The sequence below is a fragment of the Anopheles arabiensis genome, chromosome 2 (assembly GCF_016920715.1).
Source record: "Anopheles arabiensis isolate DONGOLA chromosome 2, AaraD3, whole genome shotgun sequence".
In the NCBI taxonomy this organism is placed as follows: domain Eukaryota; kingdom Metazoa; phylum Arthropoda; class Insecta; order Diptera; family Culicidae; genus Anopheles; species Anopheles arabiensis.
In genome coordinates, this window is record NC_053517.1 from 49,372,270 (window position 1) to 49,392,454 (window position 20,185).

General features: G+C 42.5%; 3 protein-coding genes and 1 non-coding gene across 4 annotated transcripts; 1 reads left to right on the forward strand and 3 right to left on the reverse strand.

The window, feature by feature from the left end:
- Positions 1-668: 668 nt before the first annotated feature.
- LOC120897120 lies at positions 669-5,066 on the forward strand. Its single transcript, XM_040301744.1, has 5 exons — positions 669-1,325; positions 1,406-2,143; positions 2,230-2,423; positions 3,048-4,492; positions 4,614-5,066. Exons 1-5 carry the CDS (start codon positions 1,323-1,325, stop codon positions 4,670-4,672), a joined length of 2,439 nt encoding a protein of 812 aa, XP_040157678.1. The 5' UTR covers positions 669-1,322; the 3' UTR covers positions 4,673-5,066.
- Positions 5,067-9,586: 4,520 nt separating this feature from the next.
- LOC120896817 lies at positions 9,587-10,230 on the reverse strand. Its single transcript, XM_040301271.1, has one exon. It carries the CDS (start codon positions 10,144-10,146, stop codon positions 9,634-9,636), a length of 513 nt encoding a protein of 170 aa, XP_040157205.1. The 5' UTR covers positions 10,147-10,230; the 3' UTR covers positions 9,587-9,633.
- Positions 10,231-11,800: 1,570 nt separating this feature from the next.
- On the reverse strand, positions 11,801-15,763 carry LOC120894540. The gene is made up of 3 exons (XM_040297189.1): positions 15,561-15,763; positions 12,195-13,331; positions 11,801-12,124 (listed from the first exon to the last, which is right to left on the reverse strand). The coding sequence occupies exons 1-3, from the start codon at positions 15,579-15,581 to the stop codon at positions 11,969-11,971; spliced, it is 1,314 nt and encodes a 437-aa protein (XP_040153123.1). The 5' UTR covers positions 15,582-15,763; the 3' UTR covers positions 11,801-11,968.
- Trnag-gcc lies at positions 14,348-14,418 on the reverse strand. The gene has a single exon. It is a non-coding gene; the product is annotated as a tRNA-Gly (tRNA).
- Positions 15,764-20,185: the final 4,422 nt, after the last annotated feature.

The following is a 20,185-nucleotide window of genomic DNA, read 5'->3' on the forward strand; positions in this document are numbered from 1 at the left end:
TAACAGTTATTTATTCGACTGATAAACTGTTTATCAATGAATCGACGACTATGCGAAGTTTCCAAAGGACGTACCTTTCGATGGTAGATATTTATTGATTATATTTTAATCTATTATATAGACTGTACTCATTCGTAGTGTGGAAAAGATGTGCCTTAGTATTGGTGTATTGGTAACAACGGAATGCGGCATTTTTGGTTGGTTTGACAATGAGTCTCAAATCGCTCCAAGCCAAATAGTGTACTGGATGGAAGTGCATCATTCATTCAGAAAATGGCATATTTTTACTATGGATAATTTTTGAGGCTGTACATTTTTAATTTTCAATTTATTAAAACTTCAAAACAAATAATTTTATTTTTATGAATGGGTTTTTTATATCTACAATGCACAATATAGCGCAATTCAATTGTCATTTGTTAAATGATTTTTTTACATTAAGTTTAACTATATTGGTAGTACTACTATTTTACATTATTATAATAATGTGCATGCCTGAAATATTCTTACAATGAAACTTTATACTCCATAAGGCGTTTTTATTATTATTCAGAAGGAAATAAATTATCACGGGAAAATGTTGAAATAGAATAGTATCAATTTCAAACAATGAACGAAACTTTCAGCATATAGCAATGCTTCATATACCTTCCTTACACTCCCGTCGCCCTACTATAAAGACCATCCCCATGAGTGTAAATCCGTTCGCCAGTAGTGCATCCTTTAAGGAGGATGCGTTCAATATTTGATTACAACGTCTTATCCACTCTTCTGCTTACCACAGAATGACTAACGGGCTCGTTTCACACATGTTGGTCCACCAGCACGTCACTCTTGCCGACATGCGTGTCCGTAAGAATTTCGGCAGAAACGACTCAACATTCCTTCCGTCTTGATGTTACAAACAGGCCTTGCTGCGAAGGGTAAAACAACAACAACAGACCATAACACTACACCACCCCGGACCAAACGCTACACCTTCAACCGGAGTGTACCCAACCCGAAACCCTTTGACCGTACCGTTTGCTGATGGGCCGTTTGTTTTCAACAACAGCTGCAACGGTAGACCATCCCCAAGGTTACAAGGTTTGAATTCCTTACTCAGCGCTTGCCTGTTTTGCTGTGACCTTTACAAAATGTAACAATTCGTCTAGCTGGAGCTGTACTTAAAAGCTACAGTGCAACAGGATTGGAGCATCAGTTGCGAATGTGCCCAGCAAGAAGTGGCACCAGAGTGCAGTGAGGTGAAGTTCTGTGAACTGTGATAGTGTTAATAAGTTGTGTGTGAAACCCTGTGAAAGTTGTGGACAATCATTTCCAAAATGGTTAGTTGATGGCTTAATAGTAACGCCTTCGATTGTCACATCTATCTCTCTTTCTCTCTTTGTCATTACTCTATCCACAGTTGTTCCTCAACCGTTGGAGTATATCCTTGTTGGTTGCTCTACTAGCGTTGGACGCCGGAGTCGATGCTTTCAAATACTACAAGCGCATGGGCCCACATCGGTTTAGGCCCGTCTTTACTGGACCGATCCGTGGATCACGGTTTGGATTTGTAAGAGCAGAGAACCCTAACGCCGATGGAGCGATGGACGCGCCTAAGTCGGGTGAAGAAAGCTCGGAAACGGTACCAGCGCAAGCGCCCGCAATGAGCGACATGGCAGTTCACGACCCGAATGCACCTCAGATGCGTGAAATGGTTCACGATAGTCCGCATCCGGTCGAGATCGATATGGGTCCGGGCATGCAGGCTCGCGTCATGGGCTTCGAGGGTGAACTGGATGAGGGCAACTTTGGCCGAGCGGCAGAGGACGACGACAACGAGGAGGACGGTTCTTCCAAGTTCAGACATTTCAAGAAACACAAGAAACATAAGCACGTCATCCACACCCATCATCACTATCACCACAAGAAGGGATACGGTGGACATGGAGGCGGCTACGGACACGGTGGAGGATATGGACACCATGGACATGGCCACGGATACGGCAATCATGGGCACGGTGGTGGCCATGGATATCACGATGACCATGACGGAGGCGATGATTACGAGCCCACCTATGGTCATCACGGACGGTATCGCCGTTCGCCGATGAGTGAGATGTCCGGGCTGGAGGACGGGGAGGAGACCCCGGTTGCTCAGGTTAGTGATACGCCACTACGATGCGTTTGTGGTCGAGGTGCGCTGTTTCATAGTCAACTTCCCAATTAACAGGCGCCGGTTTTTAGGCTTTAGATCGTAACGCGCCAACACATTCATCCCAGGACCATCCTGCCCTGGACGAGCCAGGCAGCCCAACATCGCCGCTGGCTGAGCCCGGAGCACCCGTTTACCGACAGTCCGTCAGCCGACGGCAGCTGGTGCGCACCAAGAACGAGCGACTGGCACAGATTGGGCGAGATCGAGCACAACGAGCGAACAGGTATGCAGACACAGAGCACGATTCCGACGGACCTTGTCCGGCGGAGTACGCACAGGCAGAGGTTGGGGAGGTAGTAGGGAGCGCACAGGACGCAGATCCGAAGGTATCTGCAGACAAACGGGCCAATCAACCTTTTGCAAATTTGATGCGAAGATTATTTGGGCGCAAGAAAAAGCAGGGCCCGGTAGTGAGCGCTGACGCTCAGAAGCCCCCCGACGCGAATACTGTCGCCTTACGCGAAGAGATAGGGCAAAAGGTAGCTAAGAATGGAGGTTCCACCATTGGAACGGAGATGAAAACCTACCTTCTTAGCAAGGGACAGGGCATTGTAGGGGAGCCGCAAGCGGTCGACGTACGGCAGGAAGGCGGCGGCGGCTCCAATGTGACGACTCACATTGCACCTTTGCCTGGGACGTTCTTTCCCGAGCTGGGCACCATCGTAAGTGTCCGGTTTGTGGATGAAACGGGCCGGGAACGGACTATACCGTTCGAGCTGACGTCCCGTCAGCTGGCCTCCAACGGAACCACGTATAATCCATCGATTCCACTCAATTATAACTTTTTCTACTTTCATTGCCTTTCACCCACGCGCGCTCCACCGGCAACCGCGACCGATGGCACTAGGTTACGATCGATGGCGAAGCGTATGATTGCAGGGCTGGGCGAGGGCGGTGGTCGCACGGGTCGGACGACGGGAGAGGAGAGTGCGGGCGAGGCTGTCGATGGGTCTGTACCGCAGCAGCGTTGGCTTCACAGACGCCGCACAAAGTCGGAATGGCGTCGTCGGGATGCGAATCCGGGTCGACGTCGTAGACCCATGCCGGCCGACAAAGTAATCGAAAGACGGACACCGGAAGATCTAGCTTCCACGATCACCCCTGTGACCTCAGCTCCAATGGTAGTGGAGGAGGTGGATGTACATGAGCAGGAAGCGCAACAAGAGTCGGACGAAGATTCAGAATGTGAGATTTGCTCCAACTTTTACGTCGATGAGCAGAAGCTGACCACAACCTCGACTACACCACGGGCTCCCGAGCATCGGTTGGACGAAGTGCTCGAACCAAAACTAGCCCTGGATGGTAACGCAATTGAAACGGAAGAAAGCATTGAAGATCCCGAAGCTAGTCTGGTCGCACAGCGAGATGATCGCAATGAAGCTTCAGCTAGACCCAACCATTCCGGTGGGCGGAATGCTCTCTGGCGTGGCCTTTCCAAGCGACTCAGTGCGTTTCGTGAGCGACATGCAGGCAAGAGTGCGCACAGGAAACCGCTGCCAGAGACGGAACCTCCATCCACTAGGACGTCGACGATGACGAACCTAACCGATGACGAAGCGGTCGATTCAAACGAAATCGTCGAATACTACCAGCAGGACCTCGGCCGAGTACTCTACCGGATGGCGAATGGACGCGTTCTCGAGGAACCACAGCGCTACCATCTGCGCCGTAGTTCTGACGACGAAGCGGACGTTTCTCCCCGTCAACGACGGCTCAATCGCATCAACAAGCGCCGGAAGCAGTACAAAGACGCACCAGCGACGGAGGATAAAACTCCCGCCACGAAGCCTACACCCATCATCAACATAGGCTCGTTCGGCATGCCAAACGGAGCTGCTTCGGTATCGAACATGGAAAACACGGGCGCTTCTCGCACCGTGGGCGGACCTGAAATGGACAACTACATCATGCAGAAGGTGCGTGAATACTGCAGCACGTCGTGCGGTTCTGGTAAAGTGGTCCCACCGCCGGTGATCATCGTACCCGAGAAGCCTTCCTACGCGATCGCATACCCGCCGGATGCGGTTGCCGCACCCGCTGCCACAGGCGAACAGATCGTAGGTAGTCAGCTGATCGTGCAGCCTGCAGGCACCTACAGCCAAAACGAAGCGCCCACGACCCGCTCGCCATCCGACCCCGGTACCACCCCTCGCTCCTGCCCGACCAAGATCGTCAAGTGCATCCCGCGAGCGATGGCCAGCAAAAACAAGCAGACGCGCAAAGCTGGAACCACCTCGAACGACGAGGAGAAGGACACCGTCGCCGGCCCGCTGGTAGCAGCGTTCAGACAAAGTACGGTTGCCTAACTGCCCGGTGCCGATGGTGATCGGTGGCCGATCATTGCTCCGATGTGTGTGTGTATGTTTTCTAACGAAACCTAACCTCCAAATCCCTCCTCTGCCGCCCTTTTCAGAGCGTCCTTTTCAGCTTAACCCGTTCAGGGGTTTCTTCCAGCGGTTCCGCAGGATATAAGAGGTCGCTCTGTACGCGGTTGCCCACAGTATCCTGCCACCGATCTCCCTCTCTCGTCGTTGTTCGTGTGACCTGTGCCGTTCCTCCTTGCGGCAGCAACAAACCCAGCCTCGTGTAGATTAAGAGCTCGCTTGTATTTTTTGTTTCTGTTTTGTTGTAATTGTGTCGCGGCGCACCTTGGCGTCCGGGGCCAACATTGGTTCGGATGGGAAATGTGAATGTGTAATGTGCCTCCCGGCTGCGCGAAGAGCTTTAGAATAAACTGACCGATGTCGTCCGCGGGCCACGGTTCACGGACGATTGACGTTGCATTTTTGTACCAAACCAAACTAATGATTTGTTCTTTTTCTTCTCTTCCCTATACTCGATCGACCCGATGACCCGATGGCCCCCTCCCTCTCCTTCTTTCGCTTGCTTTCGTGGTGCCTGGTTCCGCAGTCCCGGTGAACCGATCGTTCGTGCCGTAAGAAATTTAATATTCAACCGCTACGATCCGCGTATGACGGAACCGTTCGGCGGACGGCAACCAGCGGCCAACGCGGGCGCTAGGCGCAAACAGCGGCAGGAGCTGCGGCAGCGTGTCCAAGATCCACATGCGAAAACGCGCCCAATCGAGGCGTTCCATAATGCGATCAAAACCATCCGTTACCGGATGATGACAACGACCACGCCCGCTCCGACGACGATGGCCAGCAGACGAATGGGAGGCAGACGCATAGGAGGACGCCCCAAGAATAACCGTTCTCCGTCCGGTATGGTATCCGCGACCTTCCGGCCACCGGCTAGTGCTGCTACACCGGCCGCACCGCCTCCGCCTCCACCGCCGCCAGCACCGATCAACTGTGCCGAGTGTCGTCGGTTGTGCAATCCCCGGGGACGGGCACGATCGCGACCGCTCGGTGGACAGCGTCGCGGAGGACAAGCCATGGTAGCGAGTGCTCCTGCCCCGGTCGAAGGGGACGTTGTTGCCAATGCAGGTCCCGCAGAGGGGGTTATTGGTTGCCAAACCTTTTCAGCAATTTGTTAAACGAACCTATGGTTGGTAGCGCCGGCCCGGGCGGTGAAGGTTCCTATCCAATCGCAGGTATTTTAGATAACTTGTTCTTCAGTACACCCGGTGGCGATGGGATGGTAGCGGCAGCTCAAGATCAAAACGGACCGTTGACATCTTTTTGGTCGAACTTGTTCAGCAACAATGACGACAGGGTTTCAGCAAAGCGAGACTATGGGGACGAAAATCTGCCGTACTGTGAAGATGTATAACGAAGTAAACGGAAATGGAAAACCGGGATGGGAAGGTCATGGGGAATGATTGTTAACGTGGCGTGAAATGCCTCACATTTGTTAATAAATATACAAACATTGAATTAGGACAACAATTAAAGACAATTTGTCGCATTATTCTACATAAAATTACATCACACCTGCCTAGCGCTTAACACGGATTGTTGCCAGCTCTAACCATTTCGAGCACTACGATCGTGATTCGTGTTTATAACAGTAATATGTTGCTTGCAATATAGACCAGAAACGGCCATCCACAAGAGGACCATCCCCGAGCTGTCCCTCAAACGGTGTATATACGTTCCTAACAATTGTGGAGTAGAAATATTAAGAAATATTATTGTTAAGCTAAAGACCCCAGGACATATGTTTTTGTCAATGGCAATTTTAACGGTAAGCAAAGTAAGCAACTGCGGGACCCCGTCGATGAGGGGCCCCGTGTATCTTTAGTCCAACATCTATAACAGTTAGAACAACATATAACTTAACAGATAACAGATAGAATATGGCACTGTATTAGGAAGGAGGGTCTCGTGGGTAATGAACGTTGGGGTCCCGTGCTAGACGAACCCTGAGCCACTCCCCCGGCAGCAACAAAATTTGAGTTGAAATGTTACATTATCTAATACGGGTATCCCCCGGTAATCATGTAGGGCCTCAGCTATTTTTACTGCCCCCGAAACTGTAAACCCGTCACTGGTTTTTGCAACATAATTTAAAGCAAACATCCGAACATCCTAATTATTCATCGAAACCCGCTTGGATTGAATCAATCTTCTTTTAAATGGCGTTCAATTTTGAATTTTATTTTATCTGAACTGATGATGCCTATATTTTATTTTACTATCAGTACTTTTTGAGAAAATGATACATCATAAGTCTAGCTCATTGAACGCAATAGTTATTATTCTTCTTCTCTTTGGCGCAACGGCCTACGTGAACATATCGGCCTTTGCAAGCTTTCGACACTAATTTAGTAACACGCATCCGTATACGTATTACTACGGAGGGACGGTCCATATGAGGCCAGAAGCCAAAAAGGGGATGTTATTAAGTCGTACCAATTGATGACTGTTCTTTCAAATTCGGTTTACATATGAATGATTTAAAATTAACCACCAAATTGGAATGCAGAACAAAATAATTTGTTCTTTTTAGTAACAATTGATTTTAAAGTAAAACAAATATTCAAGCAGCTACGGAGGGACGGTCCATATGAGGCCAGAAGCCAAAAAGGGGATGTTATTAAGTCGTACCAATTGATGACTGTTCTTTCAAATACGGTTTACATATGAATGATTTAAAATTAACCACCAAATTGGAATGCAGAACAAAATAATTTGTTCTGTTTAGTAACAATTGATTTTAAAGTAAAACAAATATTCAAGCAGCTTACTAAAGCCTGGATTCACACTGAACTACAAGATTGGAAATTACAATTTGCAATTCCTAATAAATGAAATAATAATATATTCATTTCCAAAATCATAAAAAACACTTTTGTAAACATCGTTCAAAAACTCAAATGTTGACGAAAATATTAAGTGTGGTACTTTAACATTTCAAATATTATTATTATAACATTGCCTCCGGGCCGGTCTCTCAGTACTTTCGTCAACCCGTAAGATTTTAAGAACATGCCCGTCATGCGTACAAGTCCCGAATGGACCGGAATGTGCGATTCATACGGTACTACTGACTATCCTGCCTATGGGTAAACCAATACGTCACTTGAAGCCAAACGCTTGTTGTGCATTAAGAAAATTAAGAAATATTAATTAAGAAAAAGATTAAGAATGTTGACTCCATTGCTCACTATCCACCACTGACATTAGCCACTTCATTAAACTTAAATTATTTTTAAATACTGTTTTTTTTTTGTTATCACATGGAGGTAGATGGAGGTAGAAAAGCGGGGTTCCTTTTTATGTGAAAATAAAAATATTCATAATAATTATTTCCATAAAATTTCATTACATTTTGTCGAATTTCTTGTAAAAAGTTTAATACCTTAAGCTGGCATTCGAATCCGTAAATCCGAACTTCTTCGAAGTTTTTATTTTTTTAATGAATGGCCGATCCACTGGATCGTTTAGAGCAGTGATCTCCAACCTGTGGTCCGTCGCGTTAACATATGTGGTCCACGAAAGAAATTTATTTTTGAAAAAGAAAATTCTATTACTATACATATCGTGCATTATTTTCTCGGCGATCAAGATACAATTTTCAACAGGCATGTCCAGAATAAGATTTAAACATATTTTTTTACAAAAAACTTTTAATTAAGTTTAAAAAATGTATGTCTTCGATGGATGTGATCCGCGGTAAATGCATTTTCAAAGCCAAGTGGTCCGCAATCCTAAAAAGGTTGGAGAGCACTGGTTGAAAAGATATACAAAGCTTCAAAATCCTACATCCCTTATAAAACTTGCTCCCATACTTTTAAAACTTGCAGTAAAAATAATAATTATTCTACAAGCTTTGACATAAGTTTTGTTTGAAACTTATTGGATGGTACCTGCGGCTTTTATTTAAATGTCAGAAATCAGTGATTTTTTGAACTTATAGCGATATAACAGATGGGCTGATAATTGTTCGACTTATGATGTTTTGGCACACATGTTTGAAACTAAATTATTTGTTGTTTTTTTCAGGATATATCAATTCAATTGGTGTTTCCAATTGATTTTCATTATTTTGTTGATTTTTGTCAGTTTTTGTCGGTAACTACCTCTTTTGGACGCCCTCTGTGTTCATCGTCTTCAATGCGCTTTTCATCACGTTTTTTTTTAAACTTTGCACGTTAATACTTTATGGTTGATTTTTAGTTAGACAGTGTCCTCTTCATCAAGAAAATTCTTCATCAAGACAGGGTTTTGCTTGGACTATATTTTTTCCAATTAAAAAGTAATATTTTATCAACATGCCATTGTTTCATGGTTTTTAAAAACACAAAAGTTGCTTAACACAAAATGCTATAACTAACGAAGTAATTGTCCGATTGCTGTCACCTTTTGACACAAATCGTTTGAAGGTTGGTAAAAAAGATGAATTTAATTCTACTAGTACTATCTATGTGTTAGGCCAAACAATTATCAGCCCACCTTCGTCTTTTGTTAATTTGTGTTTCGTAGGAACATAGGGCGGCAAAGTAAAGCTCCCTTTAAAGCTGTGGAGATGTGGCTCCCGAGTACCAGTACTTGAGCTGCTCTTCATAACAGCTTCCGGACAACGATTATGCATTCAGCAGATGAAATCCAATTTTCTTACAAACAGGCTTTGATTTCACATTGATTGAAAATAATTTTCAGTAATATAATTAGTGACCTGGATAGGAATAAATCGGTGTATGTGACCAATTGTTGTACTGCTACTCATGCTATACATTAAATGTCAATAATTTATCACAAAATAATCAAATGGGATTCACCTGTTAAAAGGAGTTAAGCAAAGAGGAACCGAATAACTCTCTACTAATGAGTTCTATTGACAATTGGTTTGAATTTCTTAAACTTACTACTCTTGCTCATTTAGATTCTTAATTCTTGTATCCTATTTGTGATATTGAAGCCAATTTTATCGATGTACCATACAAAACAACATCTTTATTTTACACCTTTTCGCCTTATATACATCTGAATTCTCTAAGAGCTGTATCACTACACGACTGCTGTTCATTAAATAAATCCACAATATTTTAACAGTTTGCGCATCTTCAACGGTAACATTCTCCGTCCGGATGCTTCCAGCTGCTGCGGCAAGTAAAGCAAACCCTGGCAAACGTTCTTCGTCGGTTTTCGCACTTGTCCTTGGTGTCGCCAGTTGCGCGGAAACTGTTCCGATCCCAATGGGTAGAAATGTTTCCGTTGTTTCGGAAAACCCGATCGACCAGCGATCGGAACAGAAGTAGGCTTCTGGGACAGTTTAGGGGCGGCTAGGATCACCGGGCTCGTCTCGTACACATCGTGGAAAGGATAGCGCGAAAAGGATACCATCAGTGGATAGAATGCGCGATCGGATTTGTAGTCAAGCGCTGGCCATCGGGGAATGGCATTGGACGGTTCACTGGCGTCGATGAACAACACTTTCTCGACGAGCTGCACAGTTATGAGTAGCAACAGCAAAGCCCTCCAATGATGTGCATATGCTTGTGTCGTGGGTTTATGGGAGGGAGTCGTTGTTGCCACCATGGTTAGGTCGTTGCGGATGGTCTGGAGCTTTGTAGTAGTCTAAGTTTTCCGTCGTCTAGCCACTCGTACGTTCCACGAAACCTTCCTCCCCACGCGACGGTACACTGCGGAGTCGGAAGTGAATCGTCGCTGAAGATGGTCCGCATACAGCGCTGTACCACCTGGCTGGACATTGACATTGAACTATGTCGCGTACGGAAAGTGTACAGTCTGTTGGTTTACCCCAGCGTGGCACGTTTTATTGACACTTTGCTTGCGCTAGCGCGGGAAGTCGGTGCACTTTTGGTTCATGTGCCGCACCAGCGAGTGCGCACTGGGTGGAAGTTGAGTAAGCTTTAATGTTTTGCAGCGATCCTCATGTCCGCACGCAGAAAGCTTGGAAACAAATGTTAGCGGTGATTCTGTTTGGGTTAAATTATGTGAAGTGCTGCTTTAATGCTCTAGTTAAGATGATTCAACTTGAATTTCGATAGGTTTGTTTCCTTTTTTTTAAAATATGTCCTAATTGCTTTGTAAAAAAAGTGAATTTGATACAATTTAAGAAAGTATAAATTGACACTCACTGATTAATATATCCGTAACTTCATCGAGCTTAGCGACCTAAATTGGTCAAACTGTGTTAGCTTGAACGATTAAATGCTTTTACTTATGTTTTTTCAAGTTAATAAAGTAGCGTGATAATTCTCATTGACCAGGGTTCCAGATGTTACAGACTTTATTACAGACAGCTTTTATTCAGTAAATCTGATTTATGAACAGCTACTATGTTCTTCTTAGAACTTGATTTTTAATTGTCATGTTTATCAAATTAGATAAATACATAACATGATGGTTTAGTAAGCTAACATTCTTCAACGTTGCGATCTCCTTGCTTATGCATATTTTCTATATTTTTATTTTACTACGTAAACAGTTAATTGAGCTTAGCTATGTAGCAAATTGGGTAATTCAAACCGGTCTTGTATAGAATGAACATAATTCACACAATAAATTTAGGCAAAAAAATATTTAAGACCCTAGTAATGAAGTTAACGTTTCTTAAAGGAACATAAAGCTTTTTTTTTTGTTGCTTATTTTTTTCTCACCAAGACTGAGATTATAGGCTTTTTGAAAAAGTTTATTGTTTATTTAGCAAAAATTGTATAATGAAATTTTGTAACATTTTCCACGAAATGGTGAACTAAGATTCGAAAATCGATGTTAAAATTGTAATTGAAGTCGACGAACGGGCAGCGCCATCTGTTGAATTTCCATAGACACAAACCATATTATTTAGATCAGTTTCGAATCCGTCCCAACAAGCACATTAGTTTTTGAATTTATATATAAAATCAATTTGTATCTACGTTTGGCCACCCTACAAACAAAGAGCGGGGTATTTTTTAACATGGTATGTGTAAAAACTTAGAGTTAAGCCGATGGAACATTAATCAGTTAACATGTTGAACATGCTTTTTTAATCAAAAACAAAACAAAATGAGATACATTTAATTCATTGCAGCTCTGACACAGATCGATACTAACACATTCGGAACCACTTTTGTTTCACTCACTATTTTATTGAATCATAACATTAAATTATTTACTTTACCTGGCGTTATGTTTAATAATCATTATTTATTAATTAATTATTTATTAATAATTATCAGTAATTAGGATAAAAAGACAAAGATACGAAATTATCAAGCAACTTCTACATTAGACACATTTTTGTAACAATCACAATTTAATTTGTTTTATTCACTGCAATCTGATGTCATGGTGTACAATTTACTTATTTTCTAAACATCAACGAACAACGATAACAATAACAACAGCCCTTTTAACCAAACAGACTGAAAAATTCTCGATTAATCTTCCGTACATCGGTGGCAACGTCTGCTACCGGTGCTGCCGCTCCACCAGCGACTTGTGTGATAAAGTTCGCAATCACGCTCATCATCATCTGAAATCCTTCGCCCGGTTTCCAATTGGTAGCCTAAAACGAGTACAATCAGCATCGACATAATCAAACGTTGCCCACTGCCAGCCCGTCCCATTGTACTTACCACTGAATCAATGGCGTCGTTCAGATTAAACACCACCGTTGGTCGATTGCCGCTGCCTGTTTCCCCGACACCTTCATCACTCTGTTGTACCTGATCGGCGGACGACACCCAATCGAACAGGCCACCCTGGCCGAAGAACCCGAGCGGTCCACCGTGCGGACGGTGCGGCTTGAACGGTTTGTGAGGAAATAAACCGCCACCACCACCACCTCCGCCTCCGCCGAAGGAAATGCCCTGACAAGGATATCCCCCAACGGCATCGTAGAAATGGTTGTTAAACACAGCTCCACCAGCCGTTCCGGTGTCCGCCGCGTGATCTCCGCCACCGTAATTATTGTTGGGCGCATAGTAGTTCACGTCGGCCAGCACAAGATTCAGGTGCGGAAGGAGCGTTTTCGGATCAACCGGATTGCCCTGCAGATCTCGGCCATACTTGAGCTTGTGAAACAAACTGTAGGGGATGCAGGGCTGGCCCGGTTTGCGTCGCTTGTACTTAAACTTGTGTCTGTTTTCCCCAAACAGTGACGTGAGTCCATCCGTCAGACCTCCAAACTTGTCGTTAAAGCCGTAGAACAGGTTGTTGATCGTGTTGGATGCTACTCCACCACCACCACCGCCTCCTCCTACGATCGGTGGCCTGTTGAATGCGGGCGATGCACTAACCACCGGCTTGTCCGGCTGTTCCTCTTCCTCGCCGACATCGTCATCATCGCCGTCGTCATAGTCTCCGGCCGGTTCGGCCTGTATCGGTTCGTCGTTTTTAGATGGTGGCAAACGGTTATACGCCGCATTTGGACGATCCGATCGCGTTGTATAGCGCGGAGGTGGAGGAGTGATCGAGCCAGGACGATTGAGATAAGCACCTGCGGTCGGTCTCAATCCCGGAGGATCGGGCTCATTCTCGTGCACCTGATACCGGCTGTAGATGTCGGGGAATTGATGTTTGTTGGATGCTGCTCCGTTCCCACGTATGCTGCGCCCCTCGAATGCTTCCTGCCGTCGATTTGATGTGCTGGATGTGCCGGAAGAGGAAAGGCTTCTACCGTTGACGCTACTGCTACTACTTCCATCCGGAAAGGAGAAAGGCAACGATGTGGAAAGATGAACCAAACAACCGAACAGAATCAGTCGGGATAGCTGCAAAGAAGCACAGGGAAAATTCGAAGGCAAATAGGTTAGAAAAAGTTTAAAGCATTCTGATTCTATGAAGTAGTGCTGGGAAGTGTTTTAAGCATTATGACATGATAGGCAGGGCTCCAGGGGTATCCAAATTACGGCCAGCAAGCCGGATGCGGCCCACGAGACTGTACTTTGTAAAGACTAGAACAAAAAGTTTATTATTTTCTTTATTTTAATACTAGGAGGCTGTACAATTTTGATACCTTCAGTTGATATTTTCTTATTTTAAGATTTAAACGTTCGTCCATTAGCTAAAGGTAATGTCAAAATGGCCCTAAACAACGATATTTGTAAAGCAAAGGCATCTCATAAACTTTTTTAATACAGTTTTTGAAAATTTAACAGTTTAAAAGTAGAGGCAGATATCAAACAAACGAGGTTGTCTTTCTTTTTAAATCATGATGATACAATCGTGAATATTTGTTCAAAGTAGACATTTATCATTGAAGCAATTTTTGAAAAGTTAATTTAAAAGATCGATACGTTGAAATTTTTGAGAAATGTATTGAATTGAATTTGTAAACAAAAAAATGAACTATGGAGTGCATAACTCTTAGTCAGTTTTATGTTCTGACTGCTTGAGCTCGTGTTCGTGTGAAATTTCATGCTATAATAAAAAAAAATATGTATGGCTAGCCGTAGCCAAATCTTATAAACATTTTTGAAATATTTGGTGTGTAGCTACTATCGAGATTGTTACCGAACTTATTTTCGTTTTAACAAGCTTAATTTATAATATATTAATCATAACGCCAGGAAAAGCAAATCTGAGTCTGATTGCCTAATCGTTAAAAATGCTCGAATTATTATTGTTGATTAAATAATGTTCGTATTACGTCTGATGTCAATTTACCAAGCTAAGTAGATACATGACATTGGGGAAATTATTGTTATAACTTGATTTCTCAGTAAGTATGTGTTTCTGAGAACCCATGCCATTACAAAAAAGATTCTGAACGAGAAAAATAACATTCTGCATCGGCCGGGAATCGAACCCGGGCCGCCCGCGTGGCAGGCGAGCATTCTACCACTGAACCACCGATGCCTGTTGATTAACTGGCGTTTATTTACGACCAGCGTCCATTATGGGTACACTTATCGAGCTCTTTTACGACTTGTATTGTAGATTTGAATAAAACACGTAAAACTAATCAATTCTAATTTAAAAAATCGTTATGCAATGAAAAACAACGTGATAGGTAACAGTTTTTAACTCAATGTGGCTGGTGAGTTTATGGTCCAGATTTTCAATGGGGAATTCTAAACGCTGGGAGTTCTATTGACAGGAAAAATGGTTTCTGACTTTAAATGAAAGTTTATTATATTCAAATGTCAAATGAAAACTTTTCAAAGTACTCTGGCAATTCCCATCGGTAGTTATCTATGAACCTTGCTTTTTAGATACAAAAAATCTAATACTCGAAAATACCATTAACGTTGCATTACACAAAAATACAAAATCACACAGAAATACATCGAATAACAATCGTTGAAAATAGGTTTATCATGATGTATTCAAATATTTATAATTTATCAAACCAAAATACATACGCTATCAAGCAATCACATTTTTTCACATGGACACTTAAAACCACTATGCTTACAACTTTACCATTCTTGCAAACGGATTATTTTTTCCTAAAAATTCGATGGAAATTATCCAATTACGACAAGTTTCGCATTTCGCAAACGCACGAGGTATAAAGCACGAGAGATACACGTCATAATTTTTACAACGGTTTTTAATCTTTCTCTCAGCTAATTTATATTCCATTCTTCAATTACAACTGAAAGATCTGTACAGGTTGTCCCTTAGACACGTTATTTAGACGGATTTCTGCGTAAGTCGAAATTTGTCATTGGTTCAGCCAAAACAGAGCTACGATTCGTGTTATTTAGCTTGAACTAGGTGATTCAGCCACTATTCTAATTATTTGATATGACTCTCACAGAAGCTAACTTATTTCTACTTTTAAAAAATGTTGGGGCTTCTTGTTCACGTTCATTTATGTCAGTCCGTTCAACCGTTCTCTTAAAATAAAATCACACAGCATTTCATTTTTATGTAGTTTTGACCAATTTCAAAATTCACTCTAAATTCCATCAATCGTTTTGGCGACACACTGAACACTGTACACATGATGATCACTAAATCATCGTTAGCTTAACAAGCATAGTTTCACTAACCATATTACCGAGCTCCATCATAACACTGTGTCGTCGGTTTCGATCGTATTCGAACCTCCACTCTTCAGTTCAAGCTACCATGGTAACTCACACTGAGATTGATTCACTGCAAACTTTGCACTAGCTCCTCGTCCTTTCACAGCCACAAATGGTACCGATCACTGCGATCAGTTCGACACTCGGCACGAAACTGTCCTCTTCTGATCATTCCAGCGCCTTAAAGACCACCTTGCATTCGTTAAACTCTTTCACGTGGGGTGTGTTTTTGCCATCTTTTAAAAAGAGCAACAGAGATCGTGTGAAAGAAAGTGAAAGAAATGGAATACAGCTGTGTCCAATACCGCTTCGCATCCCCTCAGCGACGAAGACGGTCAGATCTACCCACAGATCCATTCATGAGCGTCAAATGTGTGCCCTGTGCAATTGTTTACATTTTCATTCGTCTCCCCCCACCTTGCAAACCTGTGAACACGAATTCGCGTTTGAAAATAAAGTTCCTATCTTCTCGCACGCACGGCACGGCGCCATTCATCAGGTTTGGTGGAGGAGCAAGCTTCCCTACAAAGCTGGTCGGCTGATTTGGTTCAACTTTGCACGATGAGGTAATAGCTAAAGTTCCCGCCATACAAACGGGATTTCATAATCGTTTGCCAAAACCTGGCCATGGTGACCCGAGCGAAAGGCAGATGTGCGGAGGCGTAGCGCCCGAAAGCCAAACACTGGCGGGGACCGACTTACTCACAAACCCGTTATCCGGGTGGATGAAGCTTCAAACACAAAGTCCACCACCATAGGTACCCTTGGTTTCCCGCCCTAGGTGCGTGACAAACGGTGACGTCAGTGACCACTACCTCGGCCACACCACTTGGTTGGCAGACGCATTGCTGCCCACATGGTATTTTTTCTGTAATTTTGGTAAATTTTACGGTTTTTGATTTTGGGTTAGAGGGTGGCTGTTGGGATTGTGCATAAAGCGGGTGGTTCGTTTTTCCATGGCAAACAGGAGCAGGAGAAGTTGATACGCCACGTTCATACTTCCTTAAAAGACGCTCGCAAGGAGAGTGACCAACAAATCGGAAGGTCGAATTAAAAATAGGTCATACAGTGAGAGTTGATTGTGAGAAATTGGCTGAACGCATTCTTAATTGCTTATAAAATTGACTTAATTGACTAACTTAAGAGTTTTTTATGCCTGGAAATGGCCTATACCACTGTTAGCTCGAAGGCAATATTTTTTAAATGGAAGGGCTTCAGTAAATGGAGAGTATTAACGGTTTACAAGGTCGTTGAAATAAACGATTCTAACAGGCTAAAGAAATTATTCTACAGTTCATAATGGCTGGTATCAGTGAATGCGTTCGTAGCGGCGGCGTACGTCCCGACACTCATTTTCCTGACAAACTAGATGGTTGCTACAGTTATTTACCGCGGCGTTGTAGGACCGGGCACAAGAAATGTGTTGCCATCCGTAGAATTTCTTGTGCAGTACGTTGTACGAAAATGTACGCTACGAACGTATTCAATGATACTAGCTAATTTATTGAAGATTTATTGAAGATAATTGCGTGGCGCGCGCAGGGGCCTTTGCAATATTAAAATAAAGTAATACTTAAAAATAACCTTACTTGCTATATATTTGAAAACAGACATGAACATTTAAACGTGGCAACTGTAATGTTGAAGTCAAAAAAGCAGTAGAACTTATTGAAAGCTTTACACATTGAAATAATTGGATCATGAGCTCCTCTGGAAGTACGGGCCCGGTCTATTTTGATCATAAAATTTCGAAGACGTAGTGCGTGGTCAGGGGCGTACAAATTTATTTTGAGAAGAAGCTCGGGAGCATCAATTTCGCCTTTTATAAATTTTGCTACAAAAACTGCTTGTGCTAATGTATTGTTAGATATAACCATTGCTCCAGTTGCAATTGTGTCCGACATCACTGGAGCCCAATGGAATAGCTTCATGTGTGGGAATCAATAGGAACTAGCGAGTCTATATTGGCCTAAAAGATCACGAATTAGTTTTCTAGCTAGTAAACCTCACATATTGGTCATATCATTGGAAAAGGGAGCGCCTTTCTCCGATGTACTCTTTTTTAATGATTTTCTTTTTTTTTAATAAAATTGCTCGAAAAACTTTTAATACAAATGTAAAATACTCTTCATTTAAAATTTGGTGAACTAGTTTATAGTAGGGTACTATGAGGAAGTTTACCATAATCATTCAAAGTTATGAGAGCAAACTATCAAATTTTTGCAATAGTTTGTTCATGTACGTAATTGCGTTCAATAGCTATTAACAATGAAATCACAGTGGAGATATAAAAAGTTACACAACCACTAGGAAAGTCCAACATGATCAAGAAGCAAAAAATCAATTCATTCAAATCAATTCTTGAAATTTGAGGTTTCTGGTCAAAGATCTAATCCAATGTCTCCAACAAATATAAATACTACTTTGGTTTGAAAAAGGTGACGAATTAATGTAACACCAAATCATTGACAGAATTAAGGACTTTATCGGAATGTCCTGGTTATCAATAAATACATAATATGCCTTAATCAATTAATTTCACCTAAACTCAATGGTAGTGATGGCTCAGTAAAAAACTGGCCAGCTTTCGTTACAGTCGAGAAGTGTTAAAATGGCACAGCTATATCCAGCATAATAACTGTCCAGAATTCTGACCTAAAGTAAAAGATTGAGCAAAAATTTTACAAAAAATTGAAAAACAACCAAGAAAACTGCAAAAAAAACGTTAGCTTTACCAATTTTATACTAATGGAGTAAATAGTAAGAGAAGACGATATAACGGTTGTGCAGATTTTAATGAGTAGCATCGAAGGATGCATTCATATGTACATCAACATTTTATTTATTTTTTAATACTTTTGTCTTCTTCTGCTGTGGCACAACAACCGTTATCGGTCAAGGCCTGCCTGTACCACAATGGGCTTGGCTTTCAGTGACTGATTAATTACCTTAGCAGGGTAGTAGGATAGTCAGTCCAACGTATGGAAGCACGACTTTTGTACTTTTGTACATAATAAAAACTTCATATAAGCTAAAATAATGTTTATTGTTGAAAACTGATTGTTTTACATCCTGTACTGTACTGTACATCCTGTGGCCAGATTCTAAAGGAACAGTGGAACCACAATGAGGTAGAGAAATAATGCTTCCTTGGAATGAAAGCTCGAGTTACACCTTTAGTGAAAATGAACGTGATATTTTGGTTGGTTTATGTTTAATTAAAAATTAATCAGAATATTGCTCATTGTTAATCAAACATTCAATACAAAATTCAATTGTCCAACAATTTAAACTATAAAACATGTTTAAATAAGCAATAAAATGCGCATTTCCTTTTATCTCTTCGCTGAACATTATTTTTGCACCGTGAAAATAGTGGAAAACCACAAGGAAATGCATTTAATTCTTTATTTAACATATGTTATAGCCTAAACAGTTAGAGAATTAAATTTTCTTTCTTTTGGCTTAACGGGGTAAACCGGGCTTACCGTGAAATCTAGCAACGAATACCAAAACCGCATTATTTATAAGAATCATGCGAATTACAGTCTTCACAAACTTATCAGCCTTGTCAAAGATAATTGGTGCAATAGTGCATGCGGATCGTTTTGTAACAGTCGTGATTTCCGAAGCATTCCCGGGCTTTCCTGTCGTCCCAGACTGACTATCTGGTTACTTATTACTGTAACCTGTAAATTACTGTATAAGTCCTAGCGTAGTGTGTAAACCTGTAAACGATAACCAAGATCATGCAAAGCTACTACAATGATCCAAACACCAAACCATCAATCCATCTTGTACGTTTTGTAATTGAGGTGTTATAGACATATTGTTGTTGATCATTCTTTTTATCACGCAAACACACGCACACATACACACGCAGACGGATGTTTAGTTTTCTGGGCGCCAATTTTGAGCTATTGCTCAATTACGCTCGCTCAGTACAAATTAACATCTTCACTTAAGCCGCGCTGCTCCTTCCAGGCGCCTAACCAACGTGATGACGTCTTCGCTGAATGAACGTCCGGATTCGATTCGCTTCAATCCAAAAGATACAGACCCCACACGCTTCATGTTTGCTGCCTTTGCTTGCTTTATTTGCTTTGTTTCTTCCTATTCGTCCAACCTGTTCCTGATCCAGCATCTGGGTGTGGGTGGGTTTTGTCATCTCCGTCGCAGAAAGCTGTTTCGCCTTGACCTCAAAAAAGTATGGCGAGTAAGCAAATGATTCGTGCTGTCGATGACGACAACGAAAAATTAAATAAAAAGCAATTACTATCTTTCGGATGCAAACATGAAGAAAACGGCAACATGGACACCTTTTTTTCTTTGACAATTATTTCAACCGAAGATTAACTTCATCTTTATTCTGCTGTTTTCTGTTGTCGCCTCCGCTGCCCATTCTCCATTGTCTGCTACCATCTCACACACACACACACATATCTGTCCCTTTTATTATGTTTTTCTCTCCTCTGCGCAATGATAGTTTTCGTAAAACACATTTTCACTTTCTTCGCGTGTTGTTATACTGCTTATCCCTGTAGGTTTTGCCTGTCCAACTCTTTAAACACCTCTTACTGAGTAATACC

Bases quoted from the DNA above. Each gene is read 5' to 3' on its own strand.
- LOC120894540 (XM_040297189.1), bottom strand. From the start codon at position 15,581: ATGATGGAGCTCGGTAATATG. The intron at 13,332-15,560 runs GTTAGTGAAACT...GCTTCTTTGCAG, and splicing joins TGATGGAGCTCGGTAATATG to CTATCCCGACTGATTCTGTT. The intron at 12,125-12,194 runs GTAAGTACAATG...TACTCGTTTTAG, and splicing joins ACGACGCCATTGATTCAGTG to GCTACCAATTGGAAACCGGG.
- LOC120897120 (XM_040301744.1), top strand. The intron at 2,144-2,229 runs GTTAGTGATACG...GCCGGTTTTTAG, and splicing joins AGGAGACCCCGGTTGCTCAG to GCTTTAGATCGTAACGCGCC. The intron at 2,424-3,047 runs GTATGCAGACAC...CGATGGCACTAG, and splicing joins CGAGCACAACGAGCGAACAG to GTTACGATCGATGGCGAAGC.
- LOC120896817 (XM_040301271.1), bottom strand. From the start codon at position 10,146: ATGGTGGCAACAACGACTCCCTCCCATAAACCCACGACACAAGCATAT.